Source organism: Lissotriton helveticus, chromosome 3_1, assembly GCF_964261635.1.
Source record: "Lissotriton helveticus chromosome 3_1, aLisHel1.1, whole genome shotgun sequence".
NCBI classification, from domain to species: domain Eukaryota; kingdom Metazoa; phylum Chordata; class Amphibia; order Caudata; family Salamandridae; genus Lissotriton; species Lissotriton helveticus.
The window spans coordinates 619516732-619537909 of NC_136061.1; the positions used below are offsets into that span (position 1 = coordinate 619516732).

General features: G+C 45.1%; 1 protein-coding gene across 3 annotated transcripts in view; it reads right to left on the bottom strand.

Moving 5' to 3' along the window:
- MYRF (myelin regulatory factor) overlaps window positions 1–21178 on the bottom strand; it is a 462812-nt gene that overhangs the window by 181282 nt on the left and 260352 nt on the right. For all 3 annotated transcript variants that reach the window (XM_078680606.1, XM_078680605.1, XM_078680607.1), the window contains 3 exons: window positions 20328–20670; window positions 17050–17147; window positions 16217–16340 (listed from right to left, as the gene is read on the bottom strand). In XM_078680606.1, the coding sequence (XP_078536732.1) occupies window positions 16217–16340; window positions 17050–17147; window positions 20328–20670 (565 nt within the window). The remainder of the gene's footprint in view (window positions 1–16216; window positions 16341–17049; window positions 17148–20327; window positions 20671–21178) is intronic.

The window sequence follows — 21178 nt, forward strand, 5'->3', positions numbered from 1 at the left end:
CGCCTGGAGGACCCCATGTGTTTGTGGTTCCAGCTGGCCGCTCCGCCATAGGTCCCTAAACGTTCTTGTCATCGAGTGGTATGTCAGAAATTGCCCATGTGGTAGATCGTATTGGGATAAAAATCATCTAGGTGAATTAATGCCCTCAGGTGATAGCAGTCTCTCGCTGTGGTGATCCCAGGCATCGTCCATTCCGACAACTGAGCCCTCCAGGAGTACAATGCAGATTGTAACAGCACGCCTGGTTTCTGGATAATTTACGCCGGGTGTAGGAGCTTGGTCCACAACCACCCCTGGCTATTAATCCAACCCTCCTGTCCAGCAGTTTGAGATTGCTGCCATCTAACCATTGGACTAACCACTGAAGCTGAGTGGCCAGGTAGTACAGCTCAAACTCGGGGGCACCCAATCCCCACTCCTCTGGTGCCCCTGCAACACCACCAGCGAGACTCTGTTCCGCCCACCATCCCATATCAGCTCCCGAAGTAATAGATTTAAGCTCACAAAACATGGGGGCACGACCACCACTAGTAGGTTTACAAAGTAATATAGAAGTCTAGGAAGCATAAACGTTTTTGACAGCGCTATCTGGGCCATCAATGGTAGTCGCAATGAGAGCCAATATTCGACATACATTTTTTTATGCACTCAAGAGCAGGTTCAGGTTGCCATCTCTCAAGTCCTCTAATCTATGGAATATCTGTAATCATAAATACTTAAAGGAAAGGGTTGACCACGTCAATCACGCGGAAAGATCTGCGAGTGGAGGTAGTCACTCGCCAACGGGAAGACATGGGTCTTGGCCTTATTGAGTCTGAGCCCTGCAAGTCGAGCACACTTATTCAACAGAGTCAGTGCCTGCTTCACCCCTTGACTGCTGTCTCCCAGATACAGCATCAGATAATCTGCATAGAGGGAGATCACATGTGTCCTCCCTACCAGACACGTGCTGGGCGGTGCTGTCTGAAGAATGCTGCTAGTGGCTCAGTGGCCAAAGCAAACAAAAGCGAGGACAGCAGGCATCCTTGCCTGGTACCTGTATATATTGTACAAGTGTGATATCACCACATTTGTCCTAACCCGTGCAGTTGGGCGCATGTATATTAATTTCACCCACCTGATTCAACCCTCGCCTAGACCCATGCATTCCATCATGGCATATAAGAAGTCTCATCTCACCGAGTCAAATGCCTTTTCCAGGTCTATTGACATGAGAGCCGCTGCATATCGGCTATGGCCGGGGTGGTTCATGACATGTACGAGTCGGTATAAATCCGTTCTAGTCCTCATGTATAAGCTGTGTCACCTGAGGTAAAAGTCGCAAGACCAGGACTTTGAAGTCGACATTGAGCATAGAGAGGGGACAGAAGTCCGATGCATGTACTTCCAACACCTTTGTCTTCAGGAGGGGTAAACCCAGCATATCCCATGCCTCCATGTATAATGCCTCCAGTTTTGGAGCCAGTGTCTGCGCATACGTGGAGTAGAACTCCACTGGCAAACCGTTCAGTCCCGGAGTCTTCTCTCTGGCCATCTCTTCGAGTGTCTCACATATTTCCAGTACTGTCACCGGGCCTCTCAGGCTCTCCATAAGAGTAGGTTGCAATGTCTTTAGTGGCAGGGACAACAGAAATTCAACTAAACCCTCCACCGCCTGTGGACTTGGCACACCATACAACTTGTCAAGTAGTCACTAAATGTCCCATTTACTGCCTTAGGGGTGTATCGTACCGTCCCTTCTGTGGACATAATCTGGGTAATGGAGGATTCCCCTGTTTCAGGCCCACCAACCATGCGAGCAGTCTACCCGCTCTGCCCCCCTCATCATACACTTGTGCCTGGTATTCACCTAGGTCCAGGTATTGCAGTCGTTTGCACCCTACTTTGTTCCAATTTTGAGTCCTCTAGTCTTATATGCGTATCCGCATTGGCCGTCAGTTGGACCCCCGTCATGGAGTTTAGCCTCTAGTCTGTTGAGCTTCTCCAATATTGCCTTCCTCATCCCCACTGTTCGGTCGAAGCAGTGTCCTCTCACCACCACATTAAAGGCCTCCCACTCCACAGTCCTAGAGCCTGCCATACCCTGGTTAAACTGGAAATACTCAGAGATCGCTGTCTGTAAAGAAGCCTGTTAACATGCATCTTCCAGGAAGGAAGGGTCAAGCTGCCAAGTTGGGGTCACGGTGGGCTTGTGCCAGGGGGCGTACATGGTTTAATAATCGATTATGATCGGAAAATGTGCACCACAGATAGTCTGTGTGGGTTATAGCGGGTCCCAGGCGAGCTGAACAGTAGTATATTTCTCAATAAGTATGTAGGCTATATAGGTGCGAGTAATATGAATAATCCTGTAGGTTCCCACGCTATCTTCTCCAGATGTCTACCAGGTCCCACCATTCCATCCATTCTCTGAACCCCTTCATAACTTTAGATACCAGTTAACAGGGGTTGAGTCGACCTGTCTAGGTCAATATCATCCACGCAATTGAAGTCTCCCCCTATCAGGATGTCAGTTGTGTCGAGTAGAGAGAGGAGTGCAGACAGTTGCTTCAGATATTGCACCTGAACTGATTCGGGGCATAGACACTTCCCTGCGTAATCACTTTTCCTAGTAACCTGCCCCTTGTACCAACACATAGCCGCCCTCTGGGTCTATGAGGGAGCAGTCCACTGCAAAGGGGGTGCCGGCCCTGATCCACTCTAATGTCTCCCTCGAGAATGCCAAATAGTTGAAAGGTTTACTACTCGAGTTTGTAGCATTCCATCAATGGTATATTTCAAGAGGCATTCTTGATGATTGTTAGTTCATACATTCTTTTTTTTTTTTTAAATATATTTTTATTTTCCAAGTTATGCACACTTTTACTTTATACATTTCAACATGAATATTTCATATATTATTTCAACAATTCATGACCTTTATCCGTATACAGTACACATTCAAAATATATTAAAATGTCATCATTCTTATACCAAGACACAACGAAAAACAAGAAAAAAAGGAATACTAATTAAGAGATAAAAAAATCACAAAAAGGGGAGAAATAGACAGGAAAAGAGCTAGTTTCATTATCAAGCTATGCCACTTTTTTTTCACACAAGTTCAGTGAATACCCAATCCTTCTTTCCACTTATTTACTGGCTCCCAAATTCTTAGACCTAAGGTCCTTTTCCTCCTGCCTTACCGTGCATAAATATTCTTCTCCAAATTATATGCGGATAATTGATTAGCCAGCCAGGTTTGCATTCCCGGAGGGTTTTTATCGAGCCACGCCCTAGCTATGGTTAATCTGTACACTGCCATTGGTACAAACAAGAATTCCTGTGGTACCGCATCCCCGTCTGCACCAACCCCTAGGAGAATCCAGGGAGGAGTGAGCACTATTTGAATTCCCAATGACCTAGCCAAAAATACCTCTATATCCTCGCTAGTGTGTGCAGTTGAGGACAGGTGGCAAAGATGTGCACACTATCTGCTTCTAGGGAATTACATCGGGGACAAGAAATACCCATAGTACCGCCCCATTTTAAAATCCTGGCTGGCGTAAAATACAATGAGTATAGGGTTTTATAGTGTTGGGATTGTAAAGGGGATGAACACAAAACTGTTCGACCTAATTCCAGGGATCTTAGTTCATACATTCTTGAGCATTTTATTTCACAGGACATTAATACTGATTGTTATATTTCATACAGTGTGTAGGAAGGTTGATACCTGACTATGGTTACCCCAGATTTTTCGCCTTGTGTTTAGCTGGTTTTCAACTTAGTTAGCCTGGGATCCTGCTAATCAGGGCCCCAGGTTATCTGCTCTCTCTATAAAATGGACTCCATGTACCTTAGGTACATACCTAATTGGATATTGGGTCACTCTTGTGAGTCCCTGTATAGTGTACCATAGGTACCCAGGGCATAGGTGCACCCAAGGCCTACCAGGGGCTGCAGCATATCTTATGCCACCCCTGGCTGGCCATCTAAACTGACACAACTGGCTAATCACTCAGCTGGGGCAAGGTCATGTAATCACCCCTTGCTTAGATATAGTAAACCTATATCTAACCTTATATCTAGACACATATGCACCTATAAGTCACTCCTATGGCAGGCCGTAACAATCCTGAAGGCAGAGTGCTTGGTTTTATGTGAGATGGTGCTCTAGCATGAGCTGAGCCTGTCTGCAGCTTTCGGAACCATGTCCTTATAGCTGTTCTAGGATAATGCCATACCATATACTCTTAAGTGCATTATGAACCTCGCTGTTAAATGCTATCTTTGGTTTGGCTTTATCAAAACATGTCGTGCAAGGTGTCATACGCTTTGGAATACTACCCCCTCGCCAGTTCTGGCGACGGGGGTAGCATTCCACCCTTCTAGAGGGAGAAGACATGTTACTTCCATTAATCCCGGTTAAAGTTGACCAGAGGCTCAGCATCACAAAATGGATGCTGCTGCGACAGACACAAGTCTGACCTCCTGCTGCTGGGAGTCCTTCCAGCGAGGGAGGCTTGGACAATAGGTTTCCTGTCACAGGGAGGTGCTAACACCACCCCAGACAGGACATAGTGTATTGGGGCAGGGAGGGCTGAATGAAAGGAGACACGACGACGAGAGACGTGGGACCGGCCATCTTGGAAAGCCAGCGAATTGCTTTCCGTGCAACTTCTGAGGCACCTTCGAAGTTGTGCATTTAGGGTTGGAAGCCCCAGCCCTGAGCACCAACTGCAGCGAAGATCACGTCTCCACACTCACCGAGTGCTGGGTGGGGCCCTTTGCATTTTCCTGCTCGACGCGTCAGTCCGGTCACTTGCCCGTTGGCTAGTGGCCTCTGTGACGGTGAAACACGAAATCTACACCACTGGTCTGGTTGCTCCAGCCTGGCCCTTGCTCCCCTGAAAAGGAGCATCCTCTCAGACCTTGCTGGTCTGATCCAGAAGCCATCTTCCATTCCTGCATGGGTTGCATTTGCCAAGGCCTGTTGATTCCGAATCGAGAACCGACACCGCCGACAGCGAGAGCCTTCGTGGGACAGTCTGTGCCCAGGTTCTGGTCGTCGTCGACACCTCCTGGTCCACGTGGCAGCAAGACAAGCTCCTCAACATCACCTGATTGCTTTGCGACATCGCCTGGTTCCTTCCTGGTTCCATCCTGGTCACTGGCTAGTGACCCAGACTCTGTCCCCTCTGCTTTCAGGTACTCTTCATCCTCGATCCGCCCTTGGATCCAACCGGACTCTTCACTCCTGGTCGCCTGCAGCATCTTTTCTCCAAGGATCCATAGAACTCCACGACGAAACCCGAAACACTTTGACACCTATTCACCCGCTTCCTGTGGGTGAGGTAACGCGAGTACTGCGGTGCTCCTGTAAAGGTTTACACTCCTAGTGTCCTAGTTTCAAGTGGTTAGTTTCTAGTCCAGTCGGAAGACTCCTAAATCTTTAACTTTCTAACTTTACGCACCCATTGACTTCTATGTGTGCACGCGTGTGCATTTAGACACTGCACCCGCATCCCGTGGGCCTCCTGCTCCCTAACAACTGTTAGTCCAGTGTAGCCCCAGCGATTCCAAAGGCCCTAGGCCATACCATTGTTCGTGACGTGGTTCTTATACCACTATTTTAGTATATGGTTTTACGGGCCACCAGGGCCTGTCCATATTTGTGCAACTTTTGTATGTCATATTAAGTTACTTGTTATGCGCTTGTGCTTCTGTGCTCATAAAGAGTTCAGAGGGTTGTTTTAGAAATAAATACATATATATTTTAAATATATAACCTGTGTGGTGTCCTTTCATTTGGTATTAAAAGGTTTGCATCTGGTAAAACTGCTGGCTTCACATGCCATCTTGAGTTTAGCCTAAGACTGCTTTTGTCCATGCTACCACTAGGATAGCTGGTCTATAAGGTTGATTTTACAACCATCACCATGAGGGTTGTTTGGACTGGTGCAAGGTGCTCACTAGAATAGTGTACATCATATACTAGGCCAACTTCTCACACAGTATTCCTATTTGACGTTGTGTTACCTGGAATGCTACCATTACATGCAATGTTTCATTGGTTGATATTGCTGGATGTTTTATTCTATGTGTCATTAATTGTTTGTGGTTGCATTTTGTAGAATATTACTATTTAGTGTTTTACAAAACATTATCCTTGAGTACAATATCTTATAGACAGTAACTTGGCAGCCCCAGTGCGTGATCTTTGTCCTGAGCCTACCTCCAGCTTCCTGGGGCTCCCCTGTGGCCCGAAGCTTGTTACCAGAGACCCAGGGACGGCCGGGCTTAGCTCCGCCGCAGCGTTTGCACCAGTACTTCCGGCTGGCCGGGCTTGGCTCCGCCGGTCGGGAGTCAAAGGCACTACAACCCCCAGCAGCCCTGAGGTGAGGTCGCCTGCCCCAGCGTCAGCGCACAGCGCCAGGAGGCGCTTAAAGTGGGAGGTTCTGCCGAGGACCGAGTGGCAGCCCCAGTGCGTGATCTTTGTCCTGAGCCTACCTCCAGCTTCCTGAGGCTCCCCTGTGGCACGAAGCTTGTTACCAGAGACCCAGGGACGGCCGGGCTTAGCTCCGCCGCAGCGTTTGCACCAGTACTTCCGGCTGGCCGGGCTTGGCTCCGCCGGTCGGGAGTCAAAGGCACTACAACCCCCAGCAGCCCTGAGGTGAGGTCGCCTGCCCCAGCGTCAGCGCACAGCGCCAGGAGGCGCTTAAAGTGGGAGGTTCTGCCGAGGACCGAGTGGCAGCCCCAGTGCGTACTCTTTGTCCTGAGCCTACCTCCAGCTTCCTGAGGCTCCCCTGTGGCACGAAGCTTGTTACCAGAGACCCAGGGACGGCCGGGCTTAGCTCCGCCGCAGCGTTTGCACCAGTACTTCCGGCTGGCCGGGCTTGGCTCCGCCGGTCGGGAGTCAAAGGCACTACAACCCCCAGCAGCCCTGAGGTGAGGTCGCCTGCCCCAGCGTCAGCGCACAGCGCCAGGAGGCGCTTAAAGTGGGAGGTTCTGCCGAGGACCGAGTGGCAGCCCCAGTGCGTGATCTTTGTCCTGAGCCTACCTCCAGCTTCCTGAGGCTCCCCTGTGGCACGAAGCTTGTTACCAGAGACCCAGGGACGGCCGGGCTTAGCTCCGCCGCAGCGTTTGCACCAGTACTTTCGGCTGGCCGGGCTTGGCTCCGCCGGTCGTGAGTCAAAGGCACTACAACCCCCAGCAGCCCTGAGGTGAGGTCGCCTGCCCCAGCGTCAGCGCACAGCGCCAGGAGGCGCTTAAAGTGGGAGGTTCTGCCGAGGACCGAGTGGCAGCCCCAGTGCGTACTCTTTGTCCTGAGCCTACCTCCAGCTTCCTGAGGCTCCCCTGTGGCACGAAGCTTGTTACCAGAGACCCAGGGACGGCCGGGCTTAGCTCCGCCGCAGCGTTTGCACCAGTACTTCCGGCTGGCCGGGCTTGGCTCCGCCGGTCGGGAGTCAAAGGCACTACAACCCCCAGCAGCCCTGAGGTGAGGTCGCCTGCCCCAGCGTCAGCGCACAGCGCCAGGAGGCGCTTAAAGTGGGAGGTTCTGCCGAGGACCGAGTGGCAGCCCCAGTGCGTGATCTTTGTCCTGAGCCTACCTCCAGCTTCCTGAGGCTCCCCTGTGGCACGAAGCTTGTTACCAGAGACCCAGGGACGGCCGGGCTTAGCTCCGCCGCAGCGTTTGCACCAGTACTTCCGGCTGGCCGGGCTTGGCTCCGCCGGTCGGGAGTCAAAGGCACTACAACCCCCAGCAGCCCTGAGGTGAGGTCGCCTGCCCCAGCGTCAGCGCACAGCGCCAGGAGGCGCTTAAAGTGGGAGGTTCTGCCGAGGACCGAGTGGCAACCTCAGTGCGTGATCTTTGTCCTGAGCCTACCTCCAGCTTCCTGAGGCTCCCCTGTGGCACGAAGCTTGTTACCAGAGACCCAGGGACGGCCGGGCTTAGCTCCGCCGCAGCGTTTGCACCAGTACTTCCGGCTGGCCGGGCTTGGCTCCGCCGGTCGGGAGTCAAAGGCACTACAACCCCCAGCAGCCCTGAGGTGAGGTCGCCTGCCCCTGCGTCAGCGCACAGCGCCAGGAGGCGCTTAAAGTGGGAGGTTCTGCCGAGGACCGAGTGGCAGCCCCAGTGCGTGATCTTTGTCCTGAGCCTACCTCCAGCTTCCTGAGGCTCCCCTGTGGCACGAAGCTTATTACCAGAGACCCAGGGACGGCCGGGCTTAGCTCCGCCGCAGCGTTTGTACCAGTACTTCCGGCTGGCCGGGCTTGGCTCCGCCGGTCGGGAGTCAAAGGCACTACAACCCCCAGCAGCCCTGAGGTGAGGTCGCCTGCCCCAGCGTCAGCGCACAGCGCCAGGAGGCGCTTAAAGTGGGAGGTTCTCCCTCGTCCCGCGAGGACGTGCGCGGGACGCGCCGGGCTAAGCCCGGGCAAAGGGGGGGGCCCTCTGAGGCCCTCAGAGACCGCAGGAGATCAGATCGGGCTACCCCCTTGATATTTACTCTTTCTTGCTCACCCAAGGTATTCAATTTCTCTTTTTAACATATATAGTAAACAGTGGGTAATAGGCCTGATGGAGGCCAAAAGTAAAAGTAGGGTGGCGGCCAAAAAAACACCTATGCCTACTCGCTCAACTACAAGAAAACAAACTCTGGCGCCAACCCCTCTACCTACCTTAACTGCAATTGACAGGATGCTGCAACAAACGATTGGCGTTGTTGTTAACGCTATTGAAAGCACGGAAAGAAGACTATCACTACCAGCGAGTATGTGTTTAACAAATCAAATGCCACAAACAGTTAATACACATGTTAGCACCCCAAATGAAACTACAATGTCACATGATTCACTTTTATTGGAATCATTTGCAGGTTTGCCAAGGTATGACTTAATTCATTCTGATGTACCACAGTTTTTAGGACCCACTGTTCCCTGTACTAGGGAGAGTAGACTGTCTATAACACCTGACCTATCAGCCAGCATTTTACCACAGCCCCTAATATCTAGTATTGTGTCTGTAACTAATGGGGATTCGGATGGCTGTGCTACTAATTCTGTTATTCCAACTGTACAAATCAGTGATATCAGTCTGTTAAGTAGTGAAACTGACTGTGAGCCTGTACCCTCAAAAAGGAAATTAACCCAAAGTCGAAAAATGTTAGTAATAAATAAACAGACTAAAATATATAGAAGAAAAAAGAAGAGGGTCATACAAACTTCAGAATCCAATGAAAGAGAAGGTGAAACACAGCAGAACGGTGGAGAGAGACATGTAAAAGATATAAAGTCACTGGAGATACAAACTTTTAATGTCGAGGCAGTTAAAGAATGTCTCGAGAAAATGATAAAGGTTTGCATTGTACCAGTGATGGAATCTCTGGAAATTTTAAGTAAAAAAATAGAAAACCTAGAGAAATTGGGAATAGCTAACTTGGATGTCCTAGAACAACTGTGTTCACAAGTTACATCTCATTCAGTTAATTTAAATTCTGGGAACCAGAGTAATAGTAAATCAAGTGTAGTAAATCGTGCTCCTAGTGCGCCCATTGCGAAGGGAAATCCGGTACCTTCTACAAGTGGAAGGCAGGGGCCAATAACCACTACCGCCAAGGTAGCACGAGGGCAAAAAGTAGTAGGGGGCCAAAGAAACAGCAATGAACTCGCCCCCACCTACAAGAGCCTACCAGCACCAAGGCACCATATTAATAATGTTATTCCAGCTACCATTAATCTGCCACCTCATTGCAGACCATTTGTAGCGATACTCGCGAATGTTCCCAAGTTGTTGCCTAACCAATTTGAAAATCAGGAAACCTTGAAAAATAAGACCTTGTATTGGTTGGTGAAAAATTGTGGGTTTCCATTACGAGGCGCGGAAGAGATTATAACTACACAGAGGGTAGGTTGGGTAGGGCCAAATAAAAAGGAGATAGACGGGGACTGCGTAATTATTAATTTTAGGACTACAGAATGGGCGAGAGATTCGATTTTGCATGCACCTATGCCATCGAATCACGAATACAACATCACACTGTTCCCACTGGACTATTTTTATAGGAACCAGTCAGGAAGACAAATTACTACATATAACTTCCAGCATCCAAGAGCGGTTTCTACTAAATATCCTAATGTTGTACCTATCTGTCCCCCCCTACTGCCTAACCTGTATGACAACTTCCTGGTCCCAACTTCTAATAGATTCCAGCTGCTCAGTTCACTTGAGGAGAATGATTGACTGAGCGATCCATCCGTGACCCCGAGCTCTGGAAGCACTGTAATAGGTGATACATTAACTCTGGGGAAAGAGCAGGGTGACGAAAGCTGTGTAAATAACATAACTGAGTCGCAAGTAATTTCATCACATACTGTGCTATGTATAGGCAATGTTGCAGATAATGAACCAACTGTAATCAATGATAACGCTAATGTTCCTTCGATTGCAAGCTTTGAAGTTTCACTCTTGTCTAATCACCCCGAAAGTATAGGAACTAGTGATGCCGACTCTCTTGTATTTAACAGTTGGAATATAGCCGGAATTGCCTCCAAATTATGTACCCCATTTTGGGACAATTTCATCACATGCGGTTATGACATTATCTGTCTACAAGAGACATGGCATACAGGACTAATAGAAGTTGAAGGTTACAGCTCCTATAATATGGCAGCAGTAGCTTCAAAAGCTGGTAGAGCTAAGGGAGGCCTACTGACTTTGGTTTCAACTAATTTGACAGAATTTATTCTTGGGGAATACTCTATAGTCTGTCAGCATGCGTCTATACTGCGCCTAAAACATAGCTATGGTAGAGATTTAATTATTGTAAATTTTTATAATAATATTGTGGGCCCAAAACGTGATATGATTGTTCCTGATGTTGAGCGCGCTATTGAAGCTGCAATCATCCTCTCTAAGAATAACTATATAGTTTTGTGGGCAGGTGATTTTAATATTCAAGCTTGCAGATACGCTCGGAAGGGGATATGTGGTCACCACGAGGATTATGTAGGGGGTGACAGTGTTTATGTTAACCATTTCCCGCACAGTAATTATGGCAGCGCACTGAATAATTTAATAGCCAAGTTTAATTTGGAATTGCTTGATTGTACAAAAAACAAAAATAATGAAATTTGTCCAACTTTTAGGGTGAGAGATGCCCATACTAATATTGATCATATTTTGGTATCCAGTGGCTCAATTTTCACCAATGTTTGGGTAATAGAGCAGCCTGTGAGTGATCACAACAGCATCTCTGTGGAATTAATGGGTTGGGGTCAAAAAAGCGTTGTGAACAGTAAAGCTGTTCACGGGATTTCTGCTGAAAGACCAAATGGTACAAGAATTAAATGGATTAAAATTGACCCTAATAAACTAACAAAGGATATTATTTGTAAATGTACCAGAGAGGTTGAATACTGCCTTGCACCTAATGTGATAGCGCCTGATGTTCTTTCCAATTTTATGAAAATTACATGTACAGTTGAAAATTCCCTGTTAAAGAGAAACAGAAGGGTTAAAAGAAACAAAACTGTGTGGTTTGATAAAAGTTGTGCCGAGACTCTGAAAAGACTAAAAAGTGTACTGAATGCTAAACCTAGAAATAAAGAAAGAGTCAGAGAAGAACGTACTAATTATAAACTGGCCCTGTCAATTAGGAAAAGGGAGCTACAGGACGAGGCCTGGAATAAACTTGATATGGCCGCTGTAACTAAAAACCATAAACTTTTTTGGGAAACGATAAATGGCCCATTCTTAATGAATGAAAATACCCCTGAGGTCAGTTCCCATGTCAGCTGTCTTGCATGGATTGCACATTTCTCAGAGATTTTTAATTCAGATCTTAAAATTGATGGGTCTATTTTATGTTTTAATTGGAAGAAAATGCAGTTGTTTTTAACTTTGAATGAAGTGACAGATGCAATTAAAAATAGTAAGGGAGGTAAAGCTCCTGGGCCCGATGGGGTACCCATGGATTTTTATAAACACGAAATAACATTATGGGCCCCAATCCTAACTCGTTACTTCAATGCTGCGGTAGAAGATGATTTACCACTGACATGGGGCCAATCAATCATTATACCCCTTTATAAAAAAGGATCCAGGTCAGAGGCAAGGAATTATCGCCCAATCTCTCTTTTGGACTCGACAGTTAAAATCCTCAGTCGAGTCCTTTTAGTGAGATTGGAAGCCTGGGCCGAGGAGAATAACATTCTGTCCCCAGTGCAGTATGGGTTTCGTAGGGGATTAGGAACAATGGAGCAGTGCGTGAACCTGGAACTCATAGTTGGCAAGTATACCAAAGCAAAATCAGGTAATCTTTATCTATGCTTTGCCGACTTGAGTTCCGCGTTCGATCTGGTGGAACACGCACTGCTCTGGCCCATATTACTAACAATGGGTGCCCCCACTGAAATTATCCACCTGCTAGCTCGCCTGTATAGTAATTTATCAAGCAAAGTAAGGTTTGGAATAGATGGAGAGTGTACCCCTTTCTTTGAAGTCAAGAGAGGCATCCGTCAAGGATGCGTACTCGCCCCTTTATTATTTTCACTTTTTATTAACCATGTGGACACATTTTTGAAACTGATTAATGCAGATGCTCCAACTATAAATGGTAACCAAGTCCCTGTCCTCTTATATGCGGACGATACGGTCCTCCTCTCTAGGACACAGAATGGTCTACAACAATTAATTGACCAATTTCAAATTTTTATTAAGAACAGGAATTTGAAAATTAACAAAGGGAAGACCGTTACTATGGTTTGTGGTAAGAAACCTAGAAAACACAAACCTTTTTTTTCAGAAGGAGAGAAATTAGAACCTGTTAATAGTTTTTGCTATTTAGGTATCACCTTTTCGGGAAATGGGAAATGGATTAATGAACAAAATAGTGTCCTTTTCAAAATGGCCAGGAATACAAACTGTATTTTTAGATTTGCTGTTAAATTAGGGGATCGCAGAATTCGTGAAATGCTAACCCTTTTTAATGCTAGATGCATCTCCTCAGCTATTTACGGAGCTAGAGTATGGGGGTATGATGCACAGTGTACCAAATCTATCCAGGTGAGGGAGAATGTGTTTTTAAAAAGATTAATTAGTGCTCCAGGTATGGCTTCAACAGAGCTAATACACAAGGAATTAGATATGTATTACATCAATGATCTAATTGCCCTTCGTCCTCTATCCTTGTGGCGCTCAATATGGGCAAAGGAGGAAACCAAGTTTACGCAGGACGTAATAACAGATTGTATTAAACTTGATCGCCGATCGAACATTCCCTGGCTGAAGCACATACATCATTGGTATAAAACTTTATATGGACTGGACATTTATAATGAACTAATAATGGATCCTATTTTATCAAAGCGGGAGCTGAAGGTCTCGTTTATGAAATTTGCAGAAGAGACCAGGATGGAAAAATATACTAAACAGAGTACATTCAATTTTTACCAACGATATAATATTAATGTAGGCTTCCGATCTTATTTTGTAACAGTTAGTATTCCCTCTCATCGATTCGTTTTAACCCGTCTCCGCCTAGGAATTGTGCATCATCTTGTGGCTTTTCCTGTGCCTAAAAAACCTGGAACTTGTGTATGCCCATGTGATGGTAAATCAAAACAGAGCACATGTCACTTTATGTTGTCTTGTACTTTTTATACTTTTTTAAGGAAATATTACTTGAAACCCATCTTTTTAAAATATAATACGCATCATCTACAAACAGCAATGACACTAGTATTTAATCTAGAGTCCCCAGATGTATGCTTTTATGTGGCTACTTATATTTTAAAATGTATCTCTGCAAGAAAATCAATTATTGTATGAATTTCGTTAGCTGTTAATTGTACTGTGCACTTTACATTTGATGCTGCTGAATTACGTACTTGTATTTTGCACATATATGTTTGTTGGACTAATTGCTGCTACTATATTATATTTTTGTAGAACTGTCTTATTTCCTGCATTTGTCTCATTCACCATTGTGTTTTTAGTTAATGGTTAGTCTAGGTGCTGCTAATTGCATATGCACTTTAGAATTGTTAATTTGCACATATACTAATCTTGAGACAATATTTAGCACTTTAAATTGCATATTTGTACATAATTAAAGGTCGTAGGATTGCTAAAATCTTAGTCAAATTTGAATGACCCAATGACTATGCATTTTTAATACTACTAAAATGTTTCTATTATGAGCGCTATTATGCAAGATTATTTTTTGAGATAGCTTAATTTAGTATTGTGTTAAAATTCTTTTATGTGTATGTTGCTATATGGTTGTATTTCTTTTACAAACCGAATAAAGCATCTTTTGACTTTGACTTTGACAGTAACTTGTGTGCCTGATTGATTTTCTCTGTACCACTACCAATTTAAATAAACAAAGTGAATGCAATATATTTAATAGTGTATGCCTATTTTTCATCCATTGTATCATTAATTATTGTTATCATTTATCCAATTTAATCAGCTTGTGTGTATGCTTTAATGCTGTTAAACACTTGATTGTGTTTAATTCTTATGATTTAATTCAATGCGTCATATTCTATAGACGGCTAAATATCTGGATGAAGTATGATCGGTTGTATGAATGACTCCCTTTTTGCCCATTTACTTCAGTTGATTCTGCTACCCAAGCTCGCAAGGATTGCCCTTATTTTTTTAACATAACAATTGTCCAGGGCCTGCCCTTTTCTGCTTCTGGGTGGCCCCCTCACAGGTTTTCTACTAAAGTGCCTATGGATACCATTGGTTAAGCTTTCTCTGTTTCTCGTTGACCTCATACACCCTCTAACAAAGGGTCTGTGGTCCTCGTGGGTTATCCATGGTCCATTTCTGGGTGAGCTCTCCAGGCCCTTTAATAAGGTCGCTATGAAATTTCCCCGGAACTCTACTGTACCTTTTCTGAGTGAATCCCATAGACCCACAGACTGGGGCAGCTTACTTTATCTGGTTCTCACTGTCACCCTCACGAGGAGAGTCTAACTAGCAGCATACTACATTACTATTCTTCATTCAAGCACAGAGTTTGGAGAACACATGCTGCATAATGCATGTTCTCTTCTTCTCATACATTTCCAAAAATATTTGCATTATATCAGCAGTGTCAGATTTGCTGCAATATGGCAAGACTTATGGGTCAGGACCTCACTCAACCTTCCCACATAGGTGCTACTACAACTACACGTCTTTCCAAAGAAAGATACATGCCTTCCTGTAACCACTCTAGACAGTACCACAATGCCACGCAAGCAGCGGTTATACAAATGCTAGATAAAATAAGATATTGCAATGTGTGTGTTGTTTTAAATAATATATTGATTCAGGTGCTGTTCAAAGTGAGTTTTGTACATCGTTAGTTTGGGAACATTTTAGATTTTGGTATTGTTGTATTTTCAGTATTGTTGTTACAGTTCTCCATTTTATATTTTACTGATGAAAATGGGTTTTATTTTAGGTTCGTTGTTACTGTTGGATGCCACTTTTGTATACCTAATTTGAAAGGACTGTTGCTTCTTGGTGTTCATGGGGTATCATATTTGAGAGGCAAAACAACTCACAAGTAGACATTCTATCTTAAAGCAATGCCACTGTTTAGCATTTTATTTTGTTGATCATTTTTCCTGGGGGGTGCTATTGTCAGGTACTGCATTTACCGCAGTTAAACTCCTGGATGTGGCTTTTATCATTGTTACACCTTGTTCTTAATTGAGTTTTATTTCTAGAAATGATGTTTGTTTGGAAATGTACCTGGAGTTGTTACTGTTCTTTAGTTAATGTTATGTGTTGTAATTCATGGTGAGTTCTTGTGTATTTTCTCTAGCCATTGTTTGGTACTGTATTCCATGTATTGTTCCCCCGTGTGTGTGTTTTCATTCATTTGCATGTGTTATCTTTTACATGTATTACTCATTGTTAGTTATCTTTTTGATGACCGGTGCTTAGTTTGAGCCGGTGGGGGCCATCAACACACATTTCTAGATAGAACGTACAAAGGGGAAAAAGGAGATAGAGAAAGACTGAAAAAACGCCACAAATGGAAAACACAAGAACCTGCAAGAGTGAGATAATAGAAAGGCATAAGATGTATTCCAGAATTTGCAGCCTTGGTATTCGGGCTTCTGGGCCGAGCTTTGGGCACAGCACGTATTCTTCTACAAATTAAGCACTTTTGATAAGTGCTGTATCTCAGTGTTCATTCCTTGATGTTTTATTTTTATGGGTACTACTCACAGCTCTTTGTAGTTTGCGTCGTACAGAACCACCCACTTGTTCTGCAAATGTGGTTGCCACTTTATAGATTGGTAATTGGGATCTAGGTAGGATCCATTCAAGCTGTCATTGTCCTGGACCAGGCCTGCAATAAACAAAAACCATAGTGAAAGACTGTACCTGACTCACCAGGGTACATCTGCAAAAGCACTTTAAGCCATTAGGTATCCACACTATGCTGAAGCCACTACACCTTTCCCCCTTTAAAAAAAAACGACATGGATCATGCCGACATGTTTGAGCTCAATGTATGTGACAGTGAAACACCCAGTACACGTTGGACATACATGAATTCAAGACAGAGTCTGATGGCTGAGAAACGTAATTAATTCTGATACAAGTGAGAAATCAATACAAAGCCAATTGAGAACCTAACAGCCTGTGCTGGCTGAGACACCAATAAAACCCACATAACTATGGCAATAACAGACAAATCAATAAACACTCTTACAATTCAAGATCCAAAAAACACAGGAATTGCTGAGAATTCAGTTCCAACAGATCCCACAATGGCTGGGAGCTCATCACTCAGTGACATGGGGAGAAGCACGCTTGAGATTACTTGAGAACCAAAGACATACTCAGGTAGCTGATGATCAAATACTCAGGCCTCAGCACACCGAGATGGTTGAGAAAACAAACATACTGAGATGTGTGGGAACCCAGCCTCAGATGCCTAAAGCAACACCAGATGCTAGATTAGCCGAACAGTAAAGGGGAAGAGAAAGCACCTTAACTGAATGGAACATGGTTAGCACACCTATATGCACTAGGTGAGTAGAGGGACTCTGTACCTGGCTCCTGTTTGATCATTCCATTCAGCATCTGGGAGTTCATGGTGTTTGTGGGTGACTCGGAGTGTTTTCTCTTCTTTGCTGGGTGCACAGGGAGCCTGGAATGAGCAAACACACATCAAAAAAGTCAGCTACTAAAGGCTACATCTGCCACAATGTTCTCCTCTCTTTCTGTCTCCCACTTCTAGTGCCACATCTAAATCATGGCTTGCTCATGAACAATGAAGGCTTACAGTAGTGAGATTACTTTATTTGCTTACCATGTTGTGTAAGTGCACCATGTCAAAGCAAAGTGACTTTATAATTCCAGACGCCAAAGAATCCATAACAGACACCACATTGGGAATGTAAGGGAACTTTAGAGTCTGATGACCCTTGGTGAACCCCTCCTATTGCTGCTGCTTGGCAATGGTTTTGTTTGTGGTTGGTTTCTCCAACTTACAGGATATAGTTTCTGGATTTCAGAATAAAGGATATGGATCGGATGGGAGTGGGCAGCTCCAGAATGCAAGCAGGCAACACATCTACCGATCTAGGTAAGGATGATTAGGAAATAAACCTGTCCTAGTAAAAACAGAGAGGTAAGACTAGCCATCAGGTGCCAGTGGTTGTCCAGCATTTTCCACACAGGAGAGAAGCCCAGTGCTACAAAAAAGGGGTTGTTAATTGGCTCTTGATCAAAGTTCAAAAGAATTTAGAAGATTGTGAGTAAAATATCTTTTTGGTAACCTAGCACCGACTGATTGTGCAACGGTGCCAGGATAATGGAGAAAAACAATACAAGGACCATATTTTGGGCTCAGTTTTGAGGCTTGCCAAATATATGATAGGAAATGGGTACAGGGCAGTAGGTAATATTTTGACAGTCGCAATATTCTGCCCATCTCTTCAGATGGGGTCTGGTTCTTAATCATTCAGACTCCTATACGCTCTATTTGGGTCTGCCAGATCCTGGTGACAGCGACTGCGGACAGAGGGATGTCTTACATACTAGGCCAGGATTCTGCCTCTCGGGAATGCCTGTACAGCGGGAGTAGGGGTAATAACAAGGAACTACAGGAGAATAATACTGTGCAACATAACAACAAAAACAACACTAAAGCAAGGATATTGGACGCTAGGGGCACCATAAAAACAGAGCTTGGACTGCGCATTTCTGAGTTTGAAAATATAGCATAAGCCAGAGAATTTCAGACATGGGGAATATCTTGATCTCTGATGGTTCCTGTGACGCTGTCAATGGAAAGCTCGTGTGAGCAGGGGTTGATGCATTTGTTTCCTAGGCTTTCCTCTCGTTGCCAGAGGAGTTCCTTCTGTTACTCTTTGGAACTAAGATTCACAGATGTAGGACAGGCATTAGATGTTTTCAGACATTTGGTACCCACGAGTAGGGATCACCACTTCCCTTCCTTCAGTGCTGTGGTGCAATGTGATTCTTAATGCATGGCTCTGTTATAACCTAGCACCATCTAGGAATCTGCCTCTTTTTCTCAGCTCATCTCTTCCTCCGTGCTGTGTAATGGAGTTGGGCTTGGAACATGTCACTACGCTATCATATCTGGGCATGTAGTGCACCAGAGCGTGTGTAAGGATATCAATACTAAAGCTTCGGCATGGAGAGCTGGTGTTCTTCCTCTATGGTCTTCGACAGTGGTTCAGAGTGTAATAATCAGAAATCATCCTCAGTGGACGACTGGCCTAGGAGGGATGGACAAGGGGAGCTGCTCAGAATAGGACACAGGCCATCCTACAAATCAATCCCCTACTGCCTCTGCAACCCAAACTGCCTCATGCACTGGGTTCTGTTTCCCCCTTGGCTTATCTTATGAATACGGAGGGTGAGGAGCAGCGGACAGTGTGTGACCCCCAAGTCCTGGCTGCTTTCACCTCCATGCCTGCTTTTTTTCCCCTTAATCCCATCTACCTGTCCGGCTTCTTCATGTGTCTATATGTGCATCGCAGAATCTGGGGGAATTTGTAATTGAGACAATACTGCACAACACACTGTAGAGCTGTCAAAGGATGCACAAAGAGTCGTGAAAAATGAGAGTAACATTTTATTTCACAGCTTGTAGCCACTTCGTGGTGCAGGATGTCACATTCTCATTGTCTGCCCAACCCAGGCCACTGACCACAGTAAAGAGATTAGGCCTATATATGAGAACCAAAAGTGGCATTGGGATGTTTAAGGAACTTTTGGTTAGATGGATGAGAGGGAGCTTGGCGTTTAAGTGTGTGTGTATGAGAAATAGTGGAAGAGAGAAAAGGGGTACAAAGAGAATTGGTGGAGAACTCTCATAAGGAGATACTCGACTGCACTCTGCCTCAGCTTCCTTCCACACTTCCTTATAACTCCATACTTGCGACTCAGGAACTCTTTGGAGAGAGGGGCAATCCTTTAGATAGAGGCGTGCCAAGTTCTGGTCTTTTTTATTCGACTCTGCAGAAGGGCATGCCTCTATTGTGGTGTTTCCCAATCGCCCCCTGCCAACCATGCATGCCTTCATCTTTCTTCTATGTTTGGTATCTGCAGCATCATTTCAGGTACTGGCAAAATGTATTGCTATATACGATGTACTGTAAATGTGGCGAATAATCACTTGACAGCACCCAATTTTGTAAATTGCATCCTATTATTTATGTTGTTCAATAATGATCTATCTTCTAATTAACCGGGGAGTGCTTTATTCTATGACTTGGCTGACAATTTTCCCAAGACTAAGAATAGGCTATGAATCTGATTATTAGTACCGAGGATACAGAGGGGTTGCTTGTTATTGATTGACTAAGCTACCTTTTGTTACCAGGTATAATCAAGAGTGCCTCATATGCCTCTCGGCAGAGCTACATCCACCATGACTAGGGAGTGACGTAAGAAGCACTTGGTTAACCACAAAACATATTATAGTCTTAAAATCTCTGCACAAGGAGCGGACATTTTGAGGAGCCTTTGTGCCATCTTACATAAGTGCTTGGGTGAATGTCTCCGTCTGGGGATTTCATAGCACCCTGAAAGTGACGGCTGGTGCAGATGTATCCCACACACAGTATAGCATCTACTAGCATTCAAGAACTGCAACAGTTCTCTGCCTACTTGATAGATTCACCTTATTGTCAAGATAGAGTAGCTCAAGAAAGAACGCACTGCAGTACAAGCCTTCCCAATCCCATGGTTTTAGCACAGCAGCATGTAGCACTTTGCCATGATGCCACCTTGGAACCTAAGTGAAATAAGCACTATGCTCGTACCATATGTTGTTTTCTGCTGGGTCACTTACTCAACTCCATGCTGTTGCTGCTGGTGCTGTTGCTGTTGTTGTTGCTGCTGCTGGTGTTGCTGCTGCTGCTGAAGAAGTTGGTGAAGCATTTGAGCCTGCTGGGCATGGTGGATTTCACTGGGAGACATCCCTGGCCCTATCGGAGCATACTGCGGCATCATGGACTCCACTTTCATGTACAGCTCCCGCTGCATGCCAGGATAGTGAGGGTTATGCTGCTGGTGGGCAGGGTGTGGCGGTGGCGGGCCCTGCATGTGAACAGGAGGTGGAGGATGTTCCAGCCGGGATGGTGGGGTCATGTGACATATATTTTCTGGAGTCATTGTACGTAAAAGGTGTGGATCTTGAAAGAAAAAAAATAAAAGAAGACATTATAAGGCCAAAAAGGCAAGAGTGGTATTGACAACAAAGAGTACAGCCTGTTTACACAGAAGACAAATAGAATTGTACCTACAGTACATAACAATCTGAAATATAAGCAATATTCACAAAGAGGAAGACCTCAGAAACAAGCCAGACAATCCAAATGTCGCAAAGATGCGATTTTCGCAAAAAAGCAATCCCACTGAGAAAAAACTGTTCTGGGAAAATGCCTAATGATTGAATTTGATATCCTGAATCAAGCTCTCACATAAGCGATGGCAAGAAAAGTAAAGTTATGGTAAAAAAGAGCATTTTACAGTAGGATGCTTTATTTATTTATCAACTTATTTAAGGGATATACCGGGTGCCAAATATTGGGTTCTTCACTGGGCTAGAATGTACCGTAGAGTTAGACAAAAAATGTAAAGGCCCCTAGGTAGTTCAGACTTCAACCTGATGCCCAGTGCATGCCTCCAGCTGATATTCCT